This window comes from Tursiops truncatus, chromosome 1, assembly GCF_011762595.2.
Source record: "Tursiops truncatus isolate mTurTru1 chromosome 1, mTurTru1.mat.Y, whole genome shotgun sequence".
NCBI classification, from domain to species: Eukaryota; Metazoa; Chordata; class Mammalia; order Artiodactyla; family Delphinidae; genus Tursiops; species Tursiops truncatus.
In genome coordinates, this window is record NC_047034.1 from 154,792,051 (window position 1) to 154,817,663 (window position 25,613).

At 52.6% G+C, this 25,613-nt stretch overlaps 2 protein-coding genes across 3 annotated transcripts; both read left to right on the top strand.

Annotated features, from left to right (window-relative positions):
* The first annotated feature begins 227 nt into the window (after window positions 1-227).
* CSF3R (colony stimulating factor 3 receptor) lies at window positions 228-13,963 on the top strand. Of its 2 annotated transcripts, none has more exons than XM_019938109.3 (17): window positions 228-319; window positions 1,556-1,610; window positions 3,535-3,618; window positions 5,863-6,159; window positions 7,088-7,211; window positions 7,368-7,555; window positions 8,360-8,529; window positions 8,647-8,800; window positions 8,893-8,972; window positions 9,355-9,568; window positions 10,485-10,673; window positions 11,071-11,172; window positions 11,781-11,927; window positions 12,039-12,179; window positions 12,386-12,479; window positions 12,729-12,807; window positions 13,197-13,963. In XM_019938109.3, the coding sequence occupies exons 3-17, from the start codon at window positions 3,555-3,557 to the stop codon at window positions 13,674-13,676; spliced, it is 2,523 nt and encodes an 840-aa protein (XP_019793668.1). In that variant the 5' UTR covers window positions 228-319; window positions 1,556-1,610; window positions 3,535-3,554; the 3' UTR covers window positions 13,677-13,963. The 2 variants fall into 2 exon arrangements, with proteins under 2 accessions (XP_019793668.1, XP_019793667.1); XM_019938108.3 differs by having other exon boundaries at window positions 229-319; window positions 12,726-12,807.
* A 150-nt stretch (window positions 13,964-14,113) lies between these two features.
* On the top strand, window positions 14,114-21,972 carry MRPS15 (mitochondrial ribosomal protein S15). Its single transcript, XM_019938110.3, is given in 9 exon segments — window positions 14,114-16,037; window positions 16,343-16,387; window positions 17,282-17,357; window positions 18,186-18,234; window positions 18,716-18,800; window positions 20,081-20,139; window positions 21,376-21,567; window positions 21,818-21,880; window positions 21,883-21,972. Coding segments are annotated over 9 exon segments (783 nt in total). The 5' UTR covers window positions 14,114-15,901; the 3' UTR covers window positions 21,961-21,972.
* Window positions 21,973-25,613: the final 3,641 nt, after the last annotated feature.

Sequence of the window (25,613 nt, forward strand, 5' to 3'; positions counted from 1 at the left end):
CAGAGGAGGGGGACAACGTTGCCACATCCCTCTGCCCCTTTAAGACCCCCGAGGCAGGAAGGCTGCCCGGGCCCCACCAGCTTCCCTCCTAGGCTCCTTCCTGGGAGGAAGGGGCTGCCCATGCCAGCTTCAACAATGCAAGGGCGGGAAGGAGGCTGGGCAGGTGTTGCAATCCGCAGCCCCTGCGCCTGTCAGAGGCCGAGCCATTAACGACAGGGCTGGGGAGAACAGCCGGGCTGTGGCTGTTTTCAGGAACTTGCCTTGAAGAGGAGAGCAGAGACCAGGGAGGCCAGGCGGGCGCCCAGCTGCAGGCTCCAACGTGAGTAGGGGAGCCCCAGGGAGGGCTGGGTCTTGGGCTCGAGGGGACCCTGGAGTCCCAGTTATGCTCCCCCCACCTCTGTCAAGGGCGTGCATATGCAGGGGGCCTGGGAGCAGAGCTCCTGCCTTTAGGATTTGTCCCTTGGTATCAAGAGCCCTGGACACTGAGTTACTTTTCCCAGGGTGCCCCTACTTTTATTTGCATTGGGGAAGTCACAGACAAATATCTCTTTGAGGACACTGTTCTGGGCTCAGGAAAGGGCTGGACTCAGCGAAGGGCATACTCATTGTCCCTCTCCCCGTCTCTCTCTCAGAACCTGTGTCTTACCTGCTCCCGGTCTCCATCCCTGTCTATTTCACTCTCCAGCTCTCTTTCCTCCTCAGCCCCTCTCTGGCTTGCCATGCCTCTGAGCTTCTGTCTGTCTCAGAGTCTCTCTGTGCTTCTCTTTTTGTCTCTCACGGTTCCCTTTGTCTCTTGAATCTTAAAATCTCGAGTATCTCTTGCTTCTCGGCCTCTGAGTGCCTCGGTCTCTGTGTATCAGCATTCTTGTCTCCGGCTCTTTTCTCTCTCCTGCCTCAGTCTTTATCTCTGTGAGTCTCTCTCCATCGTTTTGGTCTGTGTATCTCACTTTCCTACTTTTTCCGCCCGTCTCCCTCTGTCTGAACCACATCTGGGAAGTCCTCTCCCTTTGTTCATTGCCAGCCTCCTCCTCCCCCCAACCCTCTTCCCATGGAAAGAATCCACGTGAAGGGGAGTAGAAAGGACAGGCGAGAGAGGGGTGTGAACTGGAGAAGGCTGAATGTGATGGGAGGGAAAGGAGAGGAAAGCAGAAAGGAGTGGGGGGTGATGCAGTGACCCCAGGGGCCAGCGTGGTGTGCTGGGACTCAGAGAGAGGCCAGAGAGTGAGCCGAGATGGCTGGAGCAAGAGGGGAGACTGGGGGGCCAAGGAGCAGGGGACTCAGAAATGGGGCTTTGGAACGTGCAGTGTGACACGGACAAAAGCAAGGTGGCAGTCCTAGGAGGCTGTGACCACGCAGCCTGTAAGCAGGGCAGGGAGGCACTAAACCATGCTGATTCCACAAGGCGGTGTCCCGCTTTATGGCATGTGAAAATAACATGGTTATTAAGTGCTTCCTCTTTGCAGGCTCCATATTAAGTGCTTTTATCAGGGACCATCTCATTTCATCCTCACCACAACCCTGAGAAGTGAGTGCTATTGTTATCCCTCTTTCACAGATGGGGTAACTGAGGCTCAGAAAAGCGAAGTAACTTGTCCAAGGTCACCAAGCTGGTAAGTGGCAGAGCCGGGGTTCAGACCAGGTGGTCTGACTCAGTGCTGGGCCCCCAGAGAGTGAGACCATGCTCTACCTGGCCCCAGATCCCCCTCAGCTGGGGTAGGGAGCACCCAGGGCTGCCGTGGGGGACCAGGGACCGATGCCAAACGTGCCAACCCTTGGCAACCCTGGGAGAGGATGCCTGGGCCCCTGGGGGTTTGAGGTTGCATTGCCCACTCTGGACAGGAGCCAATGGAGAGGGATGAAGTGGTAATTCGCTGGGCAGGAGGGCTGGGATATGATCAAAAATACATGGAGATGGGCACCAGTGTCCCAAAATCTGGGCCAAGGAGGCTAAATCTTCCCCAACAAGTGTGCATGGTGGATAATCATACTGGCATGCTGTAAGAAGAAAGTTGCCAACCACTGATTGGTAGACTGGGGTGCTCTGAACAGTTGTGCAGGTTTCTTACTGCACAAAGCTGCCCAGCAAGCGGAGGTTGAAATTCAGCCTGTTCTCTAGTTGCCAGGTCCTAGTGTGGGGCTGCATTCATCCAGAGGAAGGGGCGCTTTTTTCTCGATTTGCAAAAAGGTGACTTATGGGCTAGCATTCACCTGGTGTCCTGATACTGCAACACATAAGGACAGACCAGGGGTTTAAGTAAGACCCAGGCAGGCAGGAGTAGCCTTGGGTATCTGGGCATTTCTTATTCCCACCTCTGTCTTGGAGGGAGAGAAAAGGGAGAGGAGTTTAATTCTTTCTGAGCACAGGGGATCAGCTGAGACACCACGTACATGTATGTGTTCATGTATGTACAGGCTGGTGATTCCCACTGACCTGCCACCAAGAGCGTCAATTAGTGCTGGAGGATCAGGTGTCTGGCCCCGAGACCCCAGTGGGAGCAGAGTGGAAAGGCTGGAAGCCCACCCCAGCGGTAGAAACCCATGCATACTTCCTGAGACTAATGAACTAATTAGAGGGAACTAATGCTCCCTCCATCTGGGCACTGTCGCCATGACCACAGGATGCCTGGCCCCAGAAGGCCTCCAGAGGTCTGTGCCCAGAATTGGGGGTATCCTCCAGCCCACCTTACCTTTAGCCATCTCTGCGGCAGCCAGCTTCCCAAGGTGTAACCTGTCCTCAGCTACTCTGTGGAGTTGTCCCTTTCTGCCAGGGAGCGTCTCTGATATTCACCAGCGTCAGAGGAAAGGACTTTGAGCATGGCTCACCCAGGAGAACCTGCCTGGTACTCATGCGTGTGCAACATGGACATGCCAGAGAATTAATACACCAAGGGACAGCCCTTGACCAACGGGGGGCAGGAACTGGTGAATAAATGTTCCCATTCTCTCAGCCAGCCAAGGGATGAATTGTCCCTTGGGTGGACAGTTCTTGAGGCGTGTTCTACATGGCTCCTTGGAAGGTTCCAGCAGGACTGAGCCCCAGTTGTCCATAAATGTGACTGGCTTGATGACGAACCCTTGTGTTGGCTTTCCCTCCTTACCCATTTCATTCTCCCCACTCCCTCACTCTGCTCCTGGAACCTTCCCAAAAGAAACTCCCTGCATGCACGCCTGCATCTCAGCCTCTGCTTTGTGGGGGAAACCCAGCTAAGACAGAACGGAAGTGGAGAAGAATACTGTTCCCTGTGGCTCCTTTCCCTGCTCTCTCCTGGAAGGCAAATAGAATAATCACAGTGGCTGTCACTTACAGAGTCGTCTCCTATGTGCCAGGCCCTGCGTGAAGCCCTTGACTTGTATCATTTTGGGTCCTCCCCCCAAAACCCTATGCAGTATAGGCTGTTGTTACCTCAATTTTGCAATGAAACTAGGCTCGGAGAGATCAAGTAACCTGGCCGAAGCCACACTGTGGCAGAGCAAGGACTAAGCTCAGCTCTGACTCCGAAGCCCATGACTTTAACCATCCCCCTCTGCCTCCAGGTGAGCACCAAGCCGGCACTATGGCGGGGCTGGGAGCCTGGAACCTAGCGAGAGCCGCTCTGATCATCCTGCTGCTCCCCAGAAGTGAGTGTGGCCAGGAGCGAGGGTGCCGAGGGGAGGGGGGAGCACAGGGAGAGATGCTGGGGGTGGAGGAGGGAGGCGTTTCCCAGCACTGCCACAGTGCTCCTGGGACTCCCAGAGAATCCCAAAAGAATCAACTGGGCCACAGATGTGGGGTAGCCAGGCTCCCATGCATAGACCTCTGTAGGCAAACCACCACCTCTGAGGAAAAGTGAGAGGACCTGGGCTGGCCAGCCCGGAGAAGGTGGGGTAGACCAAGGTCTTGCCTGCAAATCTGTGCCGTGTTGTCAGAAGGAACCCCTGAGTCCTGTGCAGCCTTCACGGGCAGCAAAGGGATCAGGGTGGAAGACGTAAGGAGGCAGCTTTAATCCTGAAATATAGAATCCCAGGGAATTCCCTGCCGGTCCAGTGGTTAGGACTCTACGCTTCCACTGCAGGGGGCATGGGTTTGATCCCTCCTCATGAAATTAAGATCCCGCATGCCACATGGCACGGCCAAAAAATAAATAAATAAAATAAAATAAAAAGAATCCCAGGTAGAGCTCTCCAGACTATGGAAACTCTATCTTGAGAGGTGGAGAGCCTCCCATCTCTGGGGGTATGCAAGCCAAGGCACAGCAGGGGTCGGCAAACTTTGATGTAATGTTCAGCTTTGCAGGCCACATACAGTCTCTGTTGCATGTTCTTGTTTGGTTTTTGTTTGGTTTGGTTTTCAACCCTTTAGACATATAAAAAATGTTCTTAGCTGGCAGGCCATACGAAACTAGGCCATCCTAGCCCTGCTGTGGAGGACTCAGTATCATGTGGAGTTTTGAAGTGAACAGTTGGCAAGTTTCCTTCTAGTCTGAAATTCTGAGTCTGTGGAGTAGTACAAGCCTCCATGAACTTGCTCTGTGACCCTAAACAAATTGCTCCTCCTCTTAAGGGCTCAGCGTCCCCATCAGCAAAATGGGCTGAAGAACACCTGGGAGAGGAGAGAAGGCATCGTGGGCAAAGTGCAGTGCTTACTCATTTATTCCACATGTATCCACCAAGGGCCTGCTCTGGGCTAGGTGCTGGGAATGCAGCAATGAGTGAAACACCCAAGGTCTCTGGCCTCACAAAACCCATGGTCTAGTTTGGGGGACAAACAAGCAAATAATCACATGACTACATAATTATGAAGGACAATAAGAGCTTTGGGAAAGTTCAAGGGGCTTGGCCTGGTCTGGTTGGTCAGAACCTGACCAGGTTCAGGTCTGGTTCCCCGCAAGACGCCTAAATGTTAACCAGGTGAAGGAGGGGTGGGAGAGAAGCAAAGGAGCACCTCCAAAAGGATCAGCAGGTACAAAGATCCGGAGATTGGAGGGAGCATGGCGCTTTCAAGAAATAGCAAGAAGGCCAGAGTGATGGGAGCTGGAAAAGGATGGTCTGAGCTGGAACAAGGAGGGCTAGGCAGGGCCCAGGCCACAAGGGCTGTGAGAAGGATCTGAGTCTTTATCCTAATCACGGCAGCAAATATTTACATGACAGGCACTATTCTAAGTGCCTTACATGTGTTCTCACATCTAATCCTTCCAGCAAAACTAAGGTAGGGACTTTTTTATCCCCATTTTACAGATGAGAAAACTGAGGCACAGAAAGTCTCAGTGACACATCAAGGTCACATAATTAATAAGCAATAGAACCAGGCTCTAAACCTAGGCAGTCTAGTTCCAACATCCATGCTCTTACCCACATACCATACTGCCTTTCAGAGGAATAACGTACCATTGAAGTGCTATAATCAAGATGGGGTAACAGATTTGAAATCTGAAAAGATTGCTGTGGCTGTGGGGTTCTTATCATTCTAACCATTGTTTCACCACTGCTGGGGAGGGGAGTAATCTCCCATCTGGTGGCGTGCTGGGGTTGGCTTGCAAGCGCTGACTGTGTACATCTCTTCCCGGGTTCACATTCAGTGATGTCACACTGGTAGCTTGCAATCAGCCACGGTGGGAATATTTACACCAGGGAAAGCAGCCCAGGCTACAAACCAGGATCTGTCTCTCTCTGTATAGCCAGCTGATAAACATTTACCCACACACCGCTATCTTGATCTCACCCCCAGAGCCTCTCACGGTCCCCATACACATCCTCCCCAGTCCAGTGACACATCTTGGGAGGTAAAGCATGAAGGTAACGGCACAGAGTCTAGGGGTACTGAGTCTAGGAGCCCAGCTCTGCCAGGCAGAGGAGTCACTTACGGCCCCTTCTCTTCCACCCCAGGCCTGGAGCAGTGCGGGCACATCAGCCTCTCAGCCCCCATCGTCCGCCTGGGGGATCCAATCACAGCCTCCTGCACCATCAGCCAGAACTGCAGCCGCCTGGACTCGGAATCGCACATTGTATGGAAGTTGGAAGCAGAGCTTCAGCCCGGGGAGAGGCAGCAGTACCTGCCAAATGGGACCCTGCAGTCCACCATCACCTTGCCCCACCTCAACCGCTCTCGGGCCCTTCTCTCCTGCTGCCTGCACTGGGGCAACAGCCTGCAGATCCTGGACCAGGCTGAGCTACAGGCAGGCTGTGAGTCCCTGCAGCCATCCACCCACTCTGCCTCCAATGCCCTCCTGCCAATACTAATAAGAACTATTCTTTCTTAAGCTCTTGCTCAAGAAGCACTTTAAAGGCACAATATCATGTCATCTTCCCTACCAGTGGGTAGTGTTATTTAGCCCCATTTTGCAGATGGGGAAACCGAGGCTCGGGGAGGGTAAGTGACATGCTAAAGGTCACAAACTAATAAGGATGGAGCCAAGATTTATAACAGGCAGTGGGGCTCGAAAGCCAGTATAGTAACCACTACACCATATGGCTGCCGAGTAAGCCCAAGCCCTCAGCCATAGGAGAGTGTCTCCAGGGAGGATGTTCTCTATGAGCTGGGCTTGCTCCCAGCTTCTCCCCTACCCCAGTCTCAGCCTTCTGTTCAAACTGAGAAGGATGGATTTGGGCCAAGCCAATGCATAACTAAAAACAAAGAAAGACCAAGGTTCTCATTTAAGAATCAACAACAGTGAAAGCTAACACCACAGAGCACTCACTATATGCCAGGCACCGCTCCGAGCACTGTATACATAGTAAGTCACTCAGCCCTCACAAGAACCCTAGGGGGTAGGTACATTACCATTACCCCCATTTTCCAGATGAGGAGACTGAGGCACAGAGCCGTTAGGTGACTTCAAGATCACACAGCTAATGAATGGCAGAACCAGGATGAAAACCAGATGCTACACTGTTACTGTCAAAGGGGACAGAGTTGAGAGGGTTGGAGACTCTGTGGTACTTATCCCTGTATGTGCCTGTAACTTAGCTTCCCCCAGGGCTGCCCCTCTGGGGTCACCCTGCATGGAGACAAGGGAATGACCCAGGGCAAGGAAACGAGGCCAAGTGGTCCCAGTAGGAGTTTTCTGAGTGGTCTTACCTGAAGCCCTCACTCTCCCCACCCCATACACAGACCCTCCCGCCACACCCCACAACCTGTCCTGCCTCATGAACCTCACAACCAACAGCCTCACCTGCCAGTGGGAGCCAGGCCCTAACACCCACCTGTCCACCAACTTCACCCTGAAGAGCTTCAAGTGAGTAGGGCTCTCTACGCCAGCCCCCATTCCTTTGGGTCCTGGGACAGAGCATGGGTAGGACTGTAGGGGTGGGGAGCGAGAGCCAGAGACGGGAGGGAGAAGGGAGCCTCTCTTTCTTCCCCCGCCTGACACCCAAGCCTTGTCCGTTGGCAGGAGCCGGGGCAACTGTCAGAGCCGGGAGGACTCCATCCCGGACTGTGTGCCTGAGGACGGGCAGAGCCACTGCTCCATCCCCCGCAAACACCTACAGCTGTACCAGAACATGGGCATCTGGGTGCAGGCCAAGAACGCGCTGGGAACTAGCGTGTCCCCGAAGCTGTGCCTTGTCCCCATGGACGTCGGTGGGTGACACTGAGTGTGGGGGAGGGGAGCGGCCCCCACCATGGGCGGACACAGAGAGGCACGGGGAGGGAAACACAGACCCAGCGACAGGCAATGAGACGCTGCAAGATCTAGAGGTAGAGAAGGAGGAGAGAGAAAAACAAAGTGGATGCAGTCGTAGACAGAGCTGTGGAGACCCAGACAAGGACGCGGAAGAAACACAGAGGCAAAGAGATACACTCATTAATTCTTTCTGCAAATTTCTTGAAGTGCCCACTCTGCACTAGGCGCTGTTCTAGGTGCTGGGGATATGGCAGTAAACAAAAAGGCAAAAACCTTGCCCCTGAAATGTTACATTCTAGTGGGCAAAATAGACAAAATAGAATGTCGGGTAACGGCAAGCATGAGGAGGAAATTGAGCAGGGGGACGCGACGGGGAGAGGGGGCTATTACTATTTCAGGAAGGTGGTCAGGGAAGGCCTCACTGAGAAGGTGACATTTGAGAAGATCCTTGGAGGAAATGAGGGAGCAAGCCGCTGGATATCCGGAAGGTAAGTGCTCCAGGCAGAGAGAACAACCAGTGCAAAGGCCCTGGGGCAAGAGTATGAAACAGAGAGAGAAACAGACACATATACAGAGACAGACCTGCAGAAACAGGATGACACAGAGATGAAGAGACACAGAGAGAAACAGAAAGACACAGAGATCCCATAAATGGAGACCCAGAGAAGAAATGGAACCACAGACAGGGAGACAAGTGGAAGCTAGGTTAGAGCCCGATAGGACTGATCAGAGAAGGGGTCTGACTACACCTCTCTTTGCAGTGAAACTGGAGCCCCCCACACTGTGGGCCCTGGGGCCCAGCCCTGAGGTGGCCCCGCCCCAGCCAGGCTGCCTGAGGTTGCGCTGGGAGACCTGGAAGCCAAGCCTACACATAGATCAGAAGTGTGAGCTGCGCCACCAGCCTCTGCTTGGAGAAGCCAGCTGGGACCTGGTGAGGCGGAGGGCAACCTCAGGAGACTGGGGTGGGGCTGGCTGAGGGCAGGGTAAGTTGAGCTGGCATCGAAGGGCACAGAGATCCAGGCTCAGAGCCACACACACCCCCCACCAGGTGGGCGCCCTGCCCTCCAGGACCCTCCAGTATGAGCTATGCGGGCTCCTCCCATCCACAGCCTACGCCCTGCAGATGCGCTGCACCCGCTGGCGCCTGCCTGGCCACTGGAGCAACTGGAGCCCCAGCCTGGAGCTGACCACCACACAACGGGGTAAGTGGGTGGTGACAGGCTGGGAGCGACCATCAGGACCCAGTCTGGCCTCCAGGGCCCTCCCTGACCCTCTCTTCCTGCTCCACCCACAGCCCCCACTGTCAGAATGGACACATGGTGGCGGCAGAGGCAGCTGGACCCCAGGACGGTGGACGTGCAGCTGTTCTGGCAGGTAACCCCCTCTGAACGCCATCCCTCCACCTCTTTCAACCCAAACAGACCCCTGCAAGCTGGGGCTCAGGACCCCAACAGGTTTCCGAGGCTTGGATGCATTTGTAGGTGATTTGCACTCACTTTGCATGTGCCTGGGTAGGAAGCTGGGTAGGGCCCTTCTGGAGAGACTACAGTGGAGGACTCATCTAGTTTGCTGCCTGCTGCATACACCGACTTGCTTTTTCCTTCCCTCCTTCCTAGGACCTGGCACAGAGGGAGGAGGGCTGGCTCCCAGCCTGGGGGGCTTAGTCCTTGGGACATGGCCACCCCATCTAGAAGCTCTCCCCCACTCCAGATGAGTTGGGCATCCCCTTATCTTTTTCCCCCTATGCCCACTGCAGCCAGTGCCCCTGGAGGAAGACAGCGGGCAGATCCAAGGGTACCTGGTCTCCTTGAGACCCTCAGACCAGGCTGGGGCAGATCCAATGCTCTGCAACACCACGGAGCTAAACTGTACCTTCCAACTGCCTTCAGAAGCCCGGGAGGTGATCCTTGAGGCCTATAACACAGCTGGGACCTCTCATCCCACCCCAGTGGTCTTCTTGGAGAGCGGAGGTAAAGGGGGCCAGCAGCTAGCAGAGCATGATGGTTACACATGTAAATTCGGAGGCTAGACTGCCTGGGTTCAAATCTAGCCCTGTCACTTGCTAGCAATGTGATCTGGGCAAGTTACTTACCCTCTCTGGCCTCAGTTTACTCATTTAGCAAATGGGAATGATACAGTATCTAACTGTAAGATACTTCACAGCATCTAACTGTAAGATACTTCACAGCATCGCTGTGAAGATTACGAGTTAAGACATGTGCCTGGCACAAAGTGACTGCTCCGTATGTGTTAGCTATTATTATTATCATTAGCCAGAACCAGGCGAAGCCGGTGGTGGTGCCTACACACACACCGTCTATTCTGCCAAGGAAATGGGAAAGAAAGCCCGAAGTTTTTCCAGCTCGAACACAGTCCCTGAGTGAAATGCTCATTCTCAGGGGATCAGCCACTACCAACCCCAGGTGCCCCTGAACATGGGTCCTCATGAAGTGAGACTCACAATAACAATAGCTAATATTCCCATTTCCCAGCCATGTGACCCTAGGCAAGTCACTTAACCTCCCTGTCTCGGTTTTCCCATTGCTAAGATGGGGACCGTAGCTGTGCCCCACAATGGGACTGTTAGCAGACTCCGTGAATTAATACATACCGAGAACCACACAGGGTTAGCTTTCATCATCACCGAGCACTACTCCGTGCCAGGCCTGTTTCATGTACCACCTCACTTAATCTGCACCATGACCCTACGAGGTAGAAACTTTTATCATCGTTTCCACTTACAGATGAGGAAACTGAGGCTCAGATGTTGACTTACCCAAGGTCACCCAGCTTGTAAGTAGCAAAAGCCAGATTGAACCCAGGCATCTGGCTCCAGGGCCTGCATTCTTTTCATCTTCATGTCATCGTCTCCTACTCTGTCTCCAGGCCCACCCCTGGGCAGACTCCACACCATGGCTCGAGACCCTCACAGCCTCTGGGTGGGCTGGGAGCCCCCCAGCCCTCAGCCTCGGGGCTATGTCATTGAGTGGGGCCTGGGTCCCCCCAGCCCCAGCGGCAGCCCTAAGATGTGGCGGATGGAGCATAATGGAAGCATTGCAGGGACCCTGCTGCAGGGTGAGGCAGGCCTGGGGGGCTGGGCAGGTGGGCAGGGCCCGGGAGAGGGAGGGACATTTTACCTGCCTGACAGTAGGCAAGGGGCGAGCTGAACCACCCTAAAGACGCAGATTCCCCAGTCTTTCCTGTTCTTTCACTGTTCTCATCTCACATCCTCAGAATCAGGAAGTCCCTCCTGCAGTCTAACTGGATCCTCTGTTTCCAGCCCTGACTCTGCCACCTTCCTAGCTCTCTCTTCCACTCTTTGCCCCTTACCCGCACCAAATGGTCTGAAGAAGAGACTGCAGAGGCCAGCCCTGCAGAATGAGGCCCAGGTTACCCCTGAAGTCTGAGGTTAGCCCCTGACCATCATCAGAGGCTAGCCCCTAACCAGGGTGCCCCTATTTTCTCTCTACAGAGAACATCAGGCCCTTTCAGCTCTACGAGATCACTGTGACCCCCCTGTACCAGGACACCAAAGGACCCTCCCAGCACATCTATGCTTACTCCCAAGAGATGGGTTTGTCAGCCACCAAGCCTTTTCTCAGAATCCTCTCCTCTCTCTCAAGGCCTGTCTAGGCACCCAAAATCAGGAATACGAGGGAACATTTTCTTCCTCCCCTACCTCTGGCCCAGAAGAGGGTCTCTCCCAATCCTAAGATTACCTCTGGCTTACACTGGACCCCTGCAGCTGGAAAGAAGTCAGGTGGTGGGGTAACAGAAATTGGGCAGTGAGCACGGCAGAATTCAGGGAGCCAGTCTGGCAAAAACTGATCCGGTGTCACGTGTGATAGAAATTCAACTGAGGGCCTGGCATAAACTTAAGAGAGTCCGTGGCAGAAATAATGAACCAGACAAAATCAGGCCTGGCAGAAATCAGGTAGCAAGGCTTTGGAGTCAAAGAGGAGCAGGTTCAAATCCCAGCTCAACCACTTATTAGCAGTCGGTGGGATTCAGGGAAAGTTCCTGGGATAATGAGGCTTGGACATGAGTCCCCCTGGACTCTCTCCTATCACCCACCCCCACAAAGTGTCCCAGTTCTTGGGTCTGGGGAGCCACAAGAAGTCCAACTGGGCTCTCCCCGCCGCCCCGCTCCCTGTCAGCCCCTGTACCTCTCTCTTCCGGCAGCCCCCTCCCATGGCCCAGAGCTGCATCTAAGGCACATTGGCAAGACTTGGGCCCAGCTGGAGTGGGCGCCCGAGGCCCCTGAGCTGGGGAGGAGCCCCCTTACCCACTACACTATCTTCTGGACCAATGCTCAGGACCGGTCCTTCTGTGAGTCTATCTTCAGTGCCCCACAGCCCCAGAAGGCCAGGGCGGGCGGGTTCAGAAGCCTTGGGGCGGCCCAGCAGCCAACCCAGACTCACCATTCTCCTCTCCTCCCAGCCACTGTCCTGAACGCCTCCTCCCATAGCTTTGTCCTCCGCGGCCTGGAGCCTTCCAGCTTGTACCATGTCCACCTCATGGCTGCCAGCCAGGCGTGGGCCACAAACAGTACAAGCCTCACCCTGATGACCTTGGCCCTAGGTGAGGGGAGAGGGGGGCTGGCAGGACAAGGCTGTTGGGAGGGTGCCTCACCCAAAGGATCTCCATTTTGCAAGTAGATAAGCCTTGCATGGATCCCCTGATTTGAGGGAGGAGACCCAGCCCTGCCCTTGGACCCCAGTCTGAGGGAGGAAGCCCAGCCTTACCTACGTGCACTCTTGCCTCTTCTGGCTTTCCCCTCACTCTAGAGGAGTCTGAGCTGCACATCCTCCTGGGCCTCTTCGGCCTCCTGGTCTTGCTCATCTGCCTCTGTGGGGCTACCCAGCTCTGCTGCAGACCCAGGTGAGTCCTTTTGAGAGGCCTGACATCCAACTAACCCTGCCTGCAGGGAAGTGCAGGCCTGAGTGAGCCGGTCTAGGCTCGTCTCAGCCTTGCCAGGCCTCAGGACCCAGGTCTGGGGGTCGGGCCCTCCACCTTCTCCTCTCTCCATGAAGGGGTCGTCCCTTCAGCTGCTGTGAGTAGGTGGGAGAAAGGATGGAAAGATGGGAGGGCATGCCTGACCTAGCCTTCACCTGCCCCCTTCTCCAGCAGGAAGAATCCCCTCTGGCCAAGTGTTCCAGACCCAGCCCACAGCAGCCTGGGTTCCTGGGTGCCTACCATCACAACGGAGGTGAGAACACTGGAGGGAGAGGGAAATGGGGCTGGGGGTTAGGCTCCCACCCCAGGCTCAAAGTGAAGGGATACCCCTCTGAGGATGAGTATTCAGGCCTTCCCAACTTCCCACTTCACCTCTTTGGAGCAAAGCAGACCTAAGTGCGAATCCCTGCTCTACCCATTCAAACCCTCAGTCACCTCACTGTGAAATGGGACTAATCCCATGCAGAAGCGTTGGGGAGATTCACCAGGCTAAGTCTAAACAGCACATAACACGTGTCAGGAACATATGAGATGCTTTGCATCCTTTGAGTAACCCTTTGAGTTTCAGCAAAGAGCAGCAGGAAGTGTCTGGGGCAGATATCTGAAATGAACCAGGCCCTCACCCCACATCCTTATGTCCAGGATACCTTCCAGCTGCCCAGCCTTCGGGACTCCAGCATGCCACCCATCACCAAGATCACGGTGCTGGAGGAGGAAGAGAAGAAGCCAGGACCCTGGGAGTCCAATGACAGCTCAGGGACCTGTGGCCTCCCCAGCCTGGTCCAGGCCTATGTGCTCCAGGGGGACCCAAGAGTACCTCGTATCCAGCCCCAGCCCCAGTCTGGCACCAGTGACCAGGTCCTTTACGTGCAGGTGCTGGGCAGCCCCACAGGCCCACGGCCTGGGCACTACCTCCGCTGTGACTCCACTCAGCCCCTCTTGGGGGGCCTCACCCCCAGCCCCAAGTCCTATGAGAACCTCTGGTTCCAGACCAGCCCCCTGGGGACCCCAGAGCCCCTAGTCCCAAACCCGGAGGATGACTGTATCTTTGAGCCACTGTTTGACTTCCCTCTCCTGCAGGGGCTCCGGGTCAGTGGGGTGGAGGGTCTCGGGGGCTTCTAGGGCTTCCTAGAACTCCCCACCTGGGCCTGCTTCTTGATAAGCCTGGGCTATCCAGAGAAGAGGAGGTCAGTAAGCCCTTCACTAAAAAACCCCCAGCCCCAGGAAAGGCAGAAAGTCTCCCAGTGTCCCCCTATCTCTGGCCCCTAGCATCCCTCCCCCATCCCCCCAATTTCCATGGGCTGGGCCTCCCACTTCAAAGGCCAGAGAATGTTTTTTCAAGCCCTGCCCACTAGCTTTTTGTACTTGTTTCCTATAATTTCAGTCTCTTAAACTGGTTTATGGTCTGATTTGGTTTGGCTTGGTTTTGAGAAACTCTTGAGTGTGCCTGAATCTCTGTTCTTTTTCTTTTCAGAACCCTAGAAATCGGGGCGGGGGGGGGGGTTACTCCTTAGAATCATTCATTTATTTATCCTTTCCTTAATTCCTTCATTCAGCCAGCCCTCACCTAGCATCTAGGCCCTGTGCTGGCAGCAGGGGTTCCAAAATGACTAGGCTCAGTCCATCCTCAAAGAGTTCCCATTCTAGGGACTTCCCTGGCAGTCCGGTGGTTGGGACACCGCGCTTCCACTGCAGGGGGCATAGGTTCGATCCCTGGTGGGGGAACTAAGATCCCGCATGCTGCACGGCGAGGCCAGGAAAAAAAAAAGAGTTCCCATTCTAGTGATGGAGACTTGAGAAATGACCATTAGGGCACGGTGGCCAGGGTTACCGAGGGAGTCACAGAGAACTGTGGGACATGGGGAACAGACCTCAGAAAAGAGTAGCCCCTGTTGCAGAAATGTAATTAAAAACAAAATCTCCTGCCAACCTAGAAAACCTCTCCACAAGGGTAGAAGAGGAAGAAAACTTTTTTTTAATTGGATGAGAATTAAACCAGAATGTCACAGGCAATCAGCTCAAGAGTTTGCAAAGATGAAGAGAAATTGTATCTGTTTACACAGCCAAGTGGATACAACTCATTGCATACATTTTCTCAAGATAATCACTAGTCCTCAAGCAAGAGGACTTGACAGCACTACTTGTCACACAGGGGTCATCCTAAATTCAGCTGGGAAATAGGGTAGCCACCTGGGTTTGCTAATTGCCATTAACCAAAGGAAAAATAAATTTCTCATATCTTTATGAGCGGAGGGAGGTTTGCAACTTGGAGCTGGGCACCTGCTGAAGTTAGGCTCCTACCCTCCAGCAGAAACTGGGAGACAGGGGCTCTATCTTTCTTAATGATTATATTTCAAAGAGCCGGCTCCCAGGTCCTTGAAAAACACATTCCTGGGTTGTAAAACTGGCAAGAGGCTTATTTAGCTTTTAAAAAGATTTACATAGATCTCAAAAGGGCAGAGAAAGAACTCACAGTTACAGGTATTCTAAAGTAAATGCTCTAAGAAAAGCAAGGGGCAGAAGAGTCTTTCCCTTTTTTGCACCAGAGACAATTAAGATTTATTTTTCCTACTTTTAATTGGCATTTGTCCTTACACCCCTCATTTCACAAATATCAAAGCTAGTATTTCTTGAATACTTAACTATATTCCGGGTGCTTTGCACACAACTGCCTCCGTTAATCCTCTAACAACCTAAAAGATAAGACACGGTTATTACCACTCCCATTTCATGGTTGAGTAAGCACACTGTGGCCCAGAAAGGTCGAGCGACTTGCACACAGAATCACACAGCCAGTAAACGGCTGAGCTAGGCTTCCAGCCCAGGGCTGTCCAAAATCAGCGACCTTAATCACCACGCTGCAACACTGCCAGAGAAGAGGCTGAAACCTAGTAGTTCTTACAGGGGTCCATCCTGCACTCTGGAGGGAGAGGGGGTGGAAATGCTAGGTTGGGGGAAGAAGACACGACAGGCCCCAGGGAAGCCCCCAAGATAATCGGGGCCCAAAGTCAGGAACATGGAGTAGGATTAAGGGCGGGAGGCATGCTCAAGAAAACGTGGCATCTTAAGAGTTTATACAGCACCGCACGCCACTAACGATGTCAGGCGACGACCAAGCTCCCTCAATCTCGCGCTACAGCTAACCAGACCTCTCCCCTCGACCCAACTTCGCGTCATCACGGCGTCCGGCCTGCCAATCCATCATCTCGGTCCTCATCTGCTCATCCGGTCTCGCAACTGCACTCGATTGGTCGAGCCTGAGCCAATATGGCGGCGCCCTAAACGAAGTCCGTACCGCGAAGGCGACGGCGGCCGTGGGGCGGGCCCCTCGGGGGTGAGAAGCTACCATGCTGAGGGCGGCGTGGAGGGCGCTGAGTTCGATTCGGACCCAGGCAGTGACCCAGGCCCCAGTCCTCGGGCTGCCGGGCGGAGGGTGCGCCAAGCTTCTCTCCGTCCAGCGGGACCTTCCCTCACGTCCTGGAGGTAAGGAGCTGAGAAGCCGGACAGCGGAAGTAGGGAAATGGGGTTCGGCGGAGATAGAGGGTACGCGGGAAGAGGTTAGGGGGGAGGGGGGGCGGAGTGTAGCGGCAGGAGAAAGAGTGGTGGGTGGGGAACAAGTAAGGCGCGGTGGGAGAGACATGGGGTATTCGGGGTGCGGAAGAAATGGGACTGTGGTCCTCGCAGAGAGGCCAAGACCTTGGAAGAAGGGTAACGCAAGGGCCGTAGACGAGAATCGAGGCTGGACTGTTAAAGGAGAATGTCCTCAGCCCCCACCCTTTTTTGTGTAGGTTTCATCCTCCGGGCCGCCCGCGGATATGCCACCCAGAAACCAGGTAGGAGCTCTTGGGTGGGATTTGGGGCGGAAGAGAGATTAGATTGCCTGGAAAGCTTGGGGTGGCCAAGGGGACAGAGGTGTCTACGTGGAGCCACTGGGGGGGACGGGGGTGCGGGGGACGGGGGGGGCCGGAGGTCCTGCGAAGAAGCCCACGCCCACCTTATGACAAAGCCGTGGGCCTGGAGCCTGCATGAAGGGCAAGAGGAGGGGAGGTGGAGGCTGGGATATAGCGCTTCGTGTCCGCCCTTCCGAGGGGGAGGGCCCGGTTTCCCATTCCCAGGCAGTCTGCATAGTTGTTCAGATCTCTTACTAAATCTTAGTGTTATTTAGTTAGTACTATTTGCATAGCGGCAGAGCAGGGGCTGACTGGAGAAGACAAATTTCCCTCTCCCCTGCCTCTCCCTCACCTACAAGCACACTCCAAGCCTGAGGGTTTCCTTTGATCTCTATTTGGTGTCTACAATTCAGGCATCTTAAAGTTCAGGGTTCCTCCTCAAGCCCCTTATTTCATTCATGCAGTCAGCCAGCGAGCATTAGTTGGGCGTCTATGCTGTGCTGGGCCACAGACCAGACGTGGGGGATTCAAAGGGAGTCGACCTCAGTCCGTCCACAGGAGCACCCATCCTAGCGGGACGTCTGATAACTGTAGAGCCAGACAGGTGTGTGAGAAGTGCAGGCACAGTACAGGGTCTTGGGAAAGGCCACCTACTCCCAGCATGAAATATCAAGGCAGAGGCCCACAGGATTTGCAGAGGAGAAACTGAGCCCGGGGTTACCCAGTGCCTTGCTTGAGACCGTGGATGTCTCTGACAAAGTTGGTGAGAAGAGCCAAGTCTGGGAGGATGGGCAGTGAGAGTTGACTCTGGGTGTTTTCTATTCCTCCACTGGACAGTCCAGCCCAGCCATGAAGATGACCCACCCCCTTCTATGCTGCTCAAGGACTACCAGGACATCCCCGGAATTGAGAAGTAAGCAGGAAGAAATCTCTTTGATGAGGCAGGGGGCCCTGGGAGGATTGGCAAGGAGGGGGCTTCGCGGTAGATGCTTGATGTATCTGCAGCTTGACTATGGAACAGGGCAGAGAACTATAGAAGCCCAGGAATGGTGAGGATGAGTGGGCAGCAGGGGCACACGGAGCACACCTGCTTGCCGTTTTTGTGCTCTGGGTAAAGACCCTCTACCATGAGATACCAAGGAGGCACCGTGCCTCACGGGTGTTTGTAGAAATCTTTCATCTCTTGATCCTGTGAGGGAAGAAATAGTGTCCCCATTTTGTAGATTGTCAGACTGCCCAGTGTCATACAGCTCCTAAGGGGCAGAGCTGGAATTTGAATCCAGGGCTGAAAGATACCAAAACCAGGATCCTCTGCTCAGCCCCTGTCCTGTGCAGTGGGATCTGGGCAGTCCCTCCAGTCCCTCCCACTGTGCAGTGTGACATGAGAAAAAAACAATGATTGTAGAATTGAAGTGTCTCAAGAGAGACTGAACCATATTCCAGCTAAAATGGAAATCCTCTTTTTGCTCTCCCTGTGACAAGCCTGAAACACTTGAGCTGACAGCCCCAATTTTCTGTAGTTATCACATCATTCCATGTTCACAGCCCAGCAAATCAGATCCGTGCTGACTTTGAATCCCTGAGAAATGGCACCCCGCTTCCAGAGGGACTCATGTTGTAAAAGAAATTTTCACTCATCCTTGGTTTTCAAACTGAAATGAAAACAGCATTGCTCCCCTTCCTTCTTCCCACCCACCACCCCTGCCGACACCTGTCTCTCATTGCTGTGGTTTTTCCACAGGGTTGATGATGTCGTGAAAAAACTCTTATCTTTGGAAATGGCCAACCAGGTGAGTGGCCTTTGCCAAGGCTTGGCCTCTCTCAGTCCTCTCCTCTGAGATTCTCTCCTACCCTGGTAACACCTCCCAGCCCATGCTTCTCAAGTCACAGCACTTATCCCACTCTCATTCTATATCCACTTGTCAATACCCCCAGACTGAGCACCTCCAAGGCCAGGACTGTCTTGTTTCCCATTGTACCCTTAGCACCTGACAAACAGTAGGTACTCGATAAAGATCTAATGCCTGAATGAGTGAGCACGGTTTGGGGACATTCATCCAACATTCTTCTGTCAGTGGCATTGGCCTTAGGCTCACCTAGATGTGAACAACCATGTGGTTGGCCAGAGGCCACACCCTGATGAGCAGAGTAAAGTCACGCCCTGAGCCTTATGGCCTAGTTGCTATGACTGTGGCCCTGGCCCTGGAGGTATGAGGGCAAGTTCTTACAGGGTGGCAGACCTCACAGATTCTCGGTCTCTGTCTTCAACAGAAAGAGAAGCTAAAAGTCAAGAAAGAGCAGCTGATGAATAAGGTCGTGGAAAACCCTAAGGACACCGGCTCCCTGGAGGCTCGAAGTTGGTCGGGGGGCCCTGGGGGGGTCGGGGTGCAGGGGAGTCTGCTAGCTGGTACTTAATCCAGGCCCCTCACCTGCAGATACGCTGGTATTAGATGTGGCTTGGTAAAGGGAGAGACGGGAAGGACCAAGGACAGTGAAAACTGGACTCTATCCGTGATGCTGTAGTCAGCGCCCAGGTCCTGCCTCGTACCTACCTCTGTATGAGCTCAGGCCAAGCTCCTCAGGAACCAGAGCTTGTCTCTGTCTCCACTCTGCAGCTGAGGTGGTGTGAAAGGGCATGGGGTCAGGGCCAGCGTTCCCACTGCACTCTCTGCAGTGTTCCCAGAGCTCAGTGTGTGTACGGCAAGGGCCTGCTGTAGTGACAGCCTCTCTTTGGGGCCACCTTCTGCTTTTGCCTTTGCAATATAGGTTTGAGCTAAATAAGAGGATAGCTGAGGGAAGAATATTCTGGGGCTTTAGGAGATGAGTGGGAGCTGATAATTCTGAAAACTCATTAATGAAAACACAGAGATAAGGATGGCAGCTGGAAGGGAAGAGGCAAGGAGGAGACCCTTGCCAGTCTTGGGATCTTAAATTATTACATTGGTGAGGACCTCCAGGGCAATATTGAATCATAAACCGTGACAGCAGCCATCCCAGACTAATTCCTGAATTTAACAGGAATGTTCTAAAGTTTTACCATTAAGAATGCTAATTTGGGATTTGGGGTTTGGGGATGATACCTTCATAAGATTAAGGAACTTCCCTTCCTTATACTTTGTTTTCTAAAGGAAAGATAATCCAAAGGCTTTTGAGATCTTGAAGTTCAGAGTGCTCTGGGAGTGATAGAGAGGTGTACAAGAGCTTTGGTGATTGTTATTCCTTGAGGTCTTCTTTTTTTTAATTTATTTTATTTCATTTATTCTTGGCTGCGTTGGGTCTTCGTTGCTGCACGTGGGCTTTTCTCTGGTTGTGGTGAGCGGGGGCTACTCTTCGTTGCGGTGCACGGGCTTCTCATTGTGGTGGCTTCCCTCTTTTGCAGAGCATGGGCTCTAGGCACGGGGGCTTCAGTAGTTGTGGCACACAGGCTCAGTAGTTGTGGCGCTCGGGCTTAGTTGGTCCGCGGCATGTGGGATCTTCCCGGACCAGGGCTCGAACCCGTGTCCCCTGCATTGGCAGGCAGATTCTCAACCACTGTGCCACCAGGGAAGCCCTTCCTTGAGGTCTTAAAACATAACCAGGGTCTGGCTCTTCCTTCCTCTGTGCCCGGCTCTCATCCTCTGTGGTTTGTGGTTTCAGTTGTTGCCTTGACTGTGAAGATCCACAGTTATGAAGCACACATGCAGAAACATCGGAAGGTAACCCTTGGGCCTCACTCACGGCTAGCTGGGGGAGAGGAGCCTGAGCTGATGGGCTCTGGGTCCAGAGAAACAGCTTGAGAAGCCAGGTGGCTAGAGCAGCACAGCACCCAGAAACACCCTTCCCTTCCACCTCCAGGGGTGAAATGGGAGCCTTACAGGACAGTGCTGAGTGTCACTAATGGTCAAGAACACAAACTTCAAAGCAAGGGCACAGCGTGTGGCACATAGTGGGCGCTCAATAAATAGTTGTTGAATGCGTGCATGGAGTCAGATTGCCCCAAGTTCAAATCCCAGCTCTGCCACTGCCACTTAACTGGCTGTGTGGCCCTGGGGAAGTTACATGTCCAAGCCTCAATTCTCCTGTCAAACGGGGATCATAATAGTACCCACCGACAGGATTGCAAGGACTGTATGAAGTAATGGCGGCCAACATGACGCATATAAAGTATTTAGGCCTCATGCTAAATACTTTACATGCATCAGTTCATTTAACCCTTATACTTGTCTTTGTATCCCATTGCACAGAAGAATGAGCTAGGCTGGCATAATGAAGTTATCCCTCCAGGCACAGGCACACCACTAGGAAATGATGTGCTAGGACTTGAAACTTGGTGATCTTGCTCCAGGGCCCACACTCCTAACCATTCTGCTGGATCTCAGCACAGTGTCGGACACAGAGCTGCTATAATTAGGCTATTGCTGGTATTTTTAATAAACACACAGTTGTGAACACAGACTGGCCCAGCTCCACACCTAGCACCTCAGTGTTCCCTGAAGCTAGTTGAGCTGTTCCTTGGAGATCAGAGTTGGAGTATGGAATGCCAGCCCCACTGAGGGAGCAGTGCCTGGCTGAGGGCAGGGGTTTTCCTAAGCCTTCCCTCCTCTCCACCCCAGCTGATAGTTTGCTGAGCTGTGCTGAGGCTGAATGGGTGGTACAGGGGAAAGGGCATGAGATGTGGAGTCAGACCACTAGACCTGGATTCAAGGTCTAACACAAGGTTCCGACCCAGCAGTTCTAGAATCTTTAATGAATCAGTTAACATCTATGAGCCTTTATGTTCCCATCTGTAAAATGGGAATAACAGTAACACTGCCTACCTCAGAGTTGCACTAATATTTGCCTAAGATTGTGGGGAAGTTTCATTGCCAGGGTAAAATGACCATCCTTTGCTACTGTGAAGTGGCACACCACTTATTTACATAATACTCAAAGTAATACCAACTCTCGTACAGGACAAAGCCCACAAGCGCTATCTACTGATGAGCATTGACCAGAGGAAAAAGATGCTCAAAAACCTCCGCAAGACCAACTATGCTGTCTTTGAGAAGACGTGCAGGGAGCTGGGGATTGAGTACACCTTTCCCCCTCTGTACTACCGAAAAGCCCACCGCCGCTGGGTGACCAAGAAGGCCCTGTGCATTCGGGTACGAGTCGGGACTGCTGCTTTGGTTGCCCCACTCCAGGACCGTGGTGGGGAGAGCATAAGGGAGGGGTCGTCTGTTTCTGAGCAAGGCGTGGAGCTGGCCCCGAGGCTTTGAGGTGGCTCCCAGGGCACGAAGCCCATAGAGAAAGGCTAGGGTGACCATCTGGGGGAGTCACTTCCCACCCCAGATGCTCGAAGTCTGAGGTTTTGCATAGCATTACAAGTTTTTTCCTGCCCTCTCTCATCCCCAGGTTTTCCAAGAGGCTCAAAAGCTGAAGAAACAAAAAAGGGCCTTAAAAGCTGCAGCTGCAGCAGCAGCAGCCAGAAACAACACCAGAAGAACCCAGAGAGGCCTTCCAAAACTGGACCAGAGGCAATCAAAGAAAACCAATAAATGTTAAAATTATGTCTTGCTGCCTTAAAAAATAACAGTAGACAAGGTGGGGCTCTTAGTGGCCTGAGGACGAGGAAGAATTCATTCCATCATGGAACTCTGGGGTCCCGGGGATATCTGAGGCAGAGTCCCTGCCCTCACATGCCAGGGGATGCATTCTCATAACGCACCTCACACACACTCACAGAAACAACCCCCTGTCCTCCAGGGGCCGTTCAGTGGAGGCAAGACTGAGCACACAGCAGCACAGAGGAAGCGTGAGGAGGCCAGCATATGAACTCCCTTCTAGATGGGGCCGTACAGGATGAGTGGAAGTTCACCGGGCAGAAATGGGAGCGAGGGCATCCCGGGCAGAAGGAATTGCAGGTGCAATTGCAGGCAAAGAAGTGTACAGGTGCATGCTGCATTCAGAGAGCAGCAGAACTGGACATACAGCTTGACGGGTAAGCTGAAGCTGGGATATGAGAGGTTTCCTATGCTGGCTGAGGAGACTGTACACAGTCCTCTACGGCGAGGGGGAGACAGTTACGGTTTGAAAACCAAAGGCATGATGATGGTAACAAGGCTGTTTGATAGTTAAGCAGCATCAGTGTGGAGGTGGATGGGAGGGGGAGAGATCAGAGCGATTGATTGATTGGGGGGCAGTGGTTTTGGTGTTCAGATTGAGAATGGTAAAAGCTACAGGTCCTGACCCTAAAACTGCACATGTACATAACATTGCTTATAAATTCCGGAGTGTCATGGATAAGCCCTTCCCCACAAAGCCCACCCACTTACACCAAGTTAAGTGCCAAGGCCTTGAAGCCTGAGTATGCTTAGCATGTTTGAAGAACCCAAAGAAGACAGTGTGTCCAAAACTGAGTGAGCAAAGAGAAGAGTAAGAGGTCCGAGAAGCAAGCAGAAACCAGGTAATATGAAGCTTGTGGGGTGTATTAGTCTGTTCAGGCTGCCGTTTTTAAATACCATAAACTGGGACTTCCCTGGTGGTCCAGTGGTTAAGACTCTGCACTCCCCATGCAGGGGGCCTGGGTTCAATCCCTGGTCAGGGAACTAGATCCTGCATGCTACAACTAAGAGCCCACATGCCACAACTAAAAGATCCAGTGTGCCACAACTAAGACACAGTGCAGTCAAATAAATAAAATACCATAAACCGAGCGGCTTGTACAACAAATTTATTTTCCCACAGTTCTGGAGGCTAGGAATTCCAAGATCAAGGTGCTGGTCTGTTTGGTTTCTGATGAGGAATCTCTTCCTGGCTTGCAGATGGCTGCCTCCTGACTATGTCCTCACATGTGGAAGGAGGGAGAGACGGGGAGAGAGAGTGAATCTCTTCCTCTTATAAGGGCATTAATCCCATGATGAGGGCTCTAACCTCGCGACCTAATTCTCATGATCTCCTAAAGACCCCCAAATACCATCACATTGAGGGTTAGGGCTTCAACATTTGAATTTGGGAAAGACAAATATTCAGTCCATATCACTGTGGGGAAGACCTTAGACTTCATTCTGAGTAAGAAAGGAAGCCAGAATTCATAAGCAATGTTTTTTTGTACGTGTGAGATTTTAGGGACAGGACTTGTAGCTTTTATCTGATTCTCAATCTGAACACCAGTACCCCTGCCATTGAGGAAAGCCGGAAAGGAAGGAAGGTGTGTTAAAGTGATGTCCAAAGAGCAGATGGAGACAGGTTTGGGAGTTACGTTTAGAGTGACCCAAGCCATGGGTGTGAGTGAAATTGCCCAGGGAGGGAATGTAAACAAAGAAGAAAGGACCATGTCTGGATGGGAAGAATGATCTCTGAGGGCATAGCCTGAGTCAGGAGGAGTAGCCGAGGTTAAGGGGAAGGTGAAATGAGGGTGGAACAGAGGACCTGGGATCCTGCAGAATCAGAAATGAGATGAGAGGGTCAGAACTGAAGATGAGCTGCTCAAATACCACCTCAAGAACAAGAGGGAAGGCCTTTTATGGGGCAGGACTCACAGCTACTTAAGAGGTATTGTGTGGAGGGCCAGGTGCTGACATGTAAGGGGGCTAGTGGAAAGAAGGCAAGAAAAGGAACACATTCGCACATTCGTGGAACAGGCCTTTCGGGAAAGGCATTGTTTTAAGTGCTGTGTTAGGCACATTAACTCATTTCATCTTTAAAGCTGCCTTTACCTATTTGCCCCCCCTCACCATATTGGCATAATTATCCTCATTTTACCGTGAGAGAATTAAGGCTCAGAGAGGTTAGGTAATTTGTCCAAATTCACACAGCTGGTTAGGGGCAGGCAAGGATTCAAACCCACATCTGTCTTGACTCCAAAGCCCGTGTTCTGTTCATTATCACACAGCCTAGGGCAAAAAGTGGTCTGAGAAGCTCTGGTAATTACACTGTAGCAAACTCAAAAGCCTTTAGCAACCAGGCAGACAGCATAATGCATGAAGGCCAGGTGTAAGATGATGATGCTAAGCTGCTTGTTACATTTCCATCCTAGTTATATTCCCTTTTGTGCACAGACCAGGCAAGATCAAATCAAAGCCTTGGGCTGCAGGCTTTCAATTACTCTATAGTATCCAATGCTGAGATGTCAGTTAAGGACCAAAAAGTCTTCATGGTGAAGCAGTTTCAGTAGAGTGGAGGGAGCTGAATCCAGTGGTAGTGAGGTGGGGAATGAGGATGTTATGGAAATTCAGGTTGTGAGTGTAGACTACTCTTTTTTTTTTTTTTTAATTTTATTTTTTGGCTGCATTGGGTCTTCATTGCTGCGTGCGTGCAGGCTTTCTCTAGTTGTGGGGAGTGGGGCCTACTCTGCGTTGCGGTGCACGGGCTTCTCATTGCAGTGGCTTCTCGTTGCGGAGCACGGGCTCTAGGCACACGGGCTTCAGTAGTTGCGGCATGCAGGCTCAGTAGTTGCAGCACGTGGGCTCTAGAGCGCAGGCTCAGTAGTTGTGGCGCACGGGCTTAGTTGCTCCGTGGCATATGGGATCTTCCCAGACCAGGGCTCGAACCCTTGTCTCCTGCATTGACAGGTGGATTCTTAACCACTGCGCCACCAGGGAAGTCCCTAGACTACTCTTTTTAAAACTCAGCTTTGGGCTTCCCTGGTTTCTCCATATTAATTGCTCTCTTTTCTTCTCCACGGGCCTGGCTGCTAGGCTAAATTTCAGAAGACACCACTTTTAGTATGACATCCCTTCAGTGGCTCTCTACTGTTTGGCAGATCACAGGTGAAATGCCTTTGTATGGCATTCAAAGCTGTCCACTCTGGCCAGTAGGCAGTAGAGAGCCACTGAAGGGATGTCATACTAAAAGTGGTGTCTTCTGAAATTTAGCCTAGCAGCCAGGCCCGTGGAGAAGAAAAGAGAGCAATTAATATGGAGAAACAGTAATGCAGATAGAAAGAAATGAAGAGGTAAATTTGAGAAAGATTTTGGTGGAAAAAGCAGAATTGGTGACATAAGAGGACCAGGGGGAGGGAGTTGGAAACCAAGGCTAAGGTTTCAAGTCTGATTGGCTGGAGGGGAAGATGATGAGTAGGTCATAGAAGTATTGAAATTTACAGAAATGGTTGCTCATCAAAGTAAAAATGTGCAACAGGTGATGAAAATGTGATCCTGGAGCTCAAGATGGGGGTGAAGTATGTGGTCACTGCCCTCAAAGCAGAGAA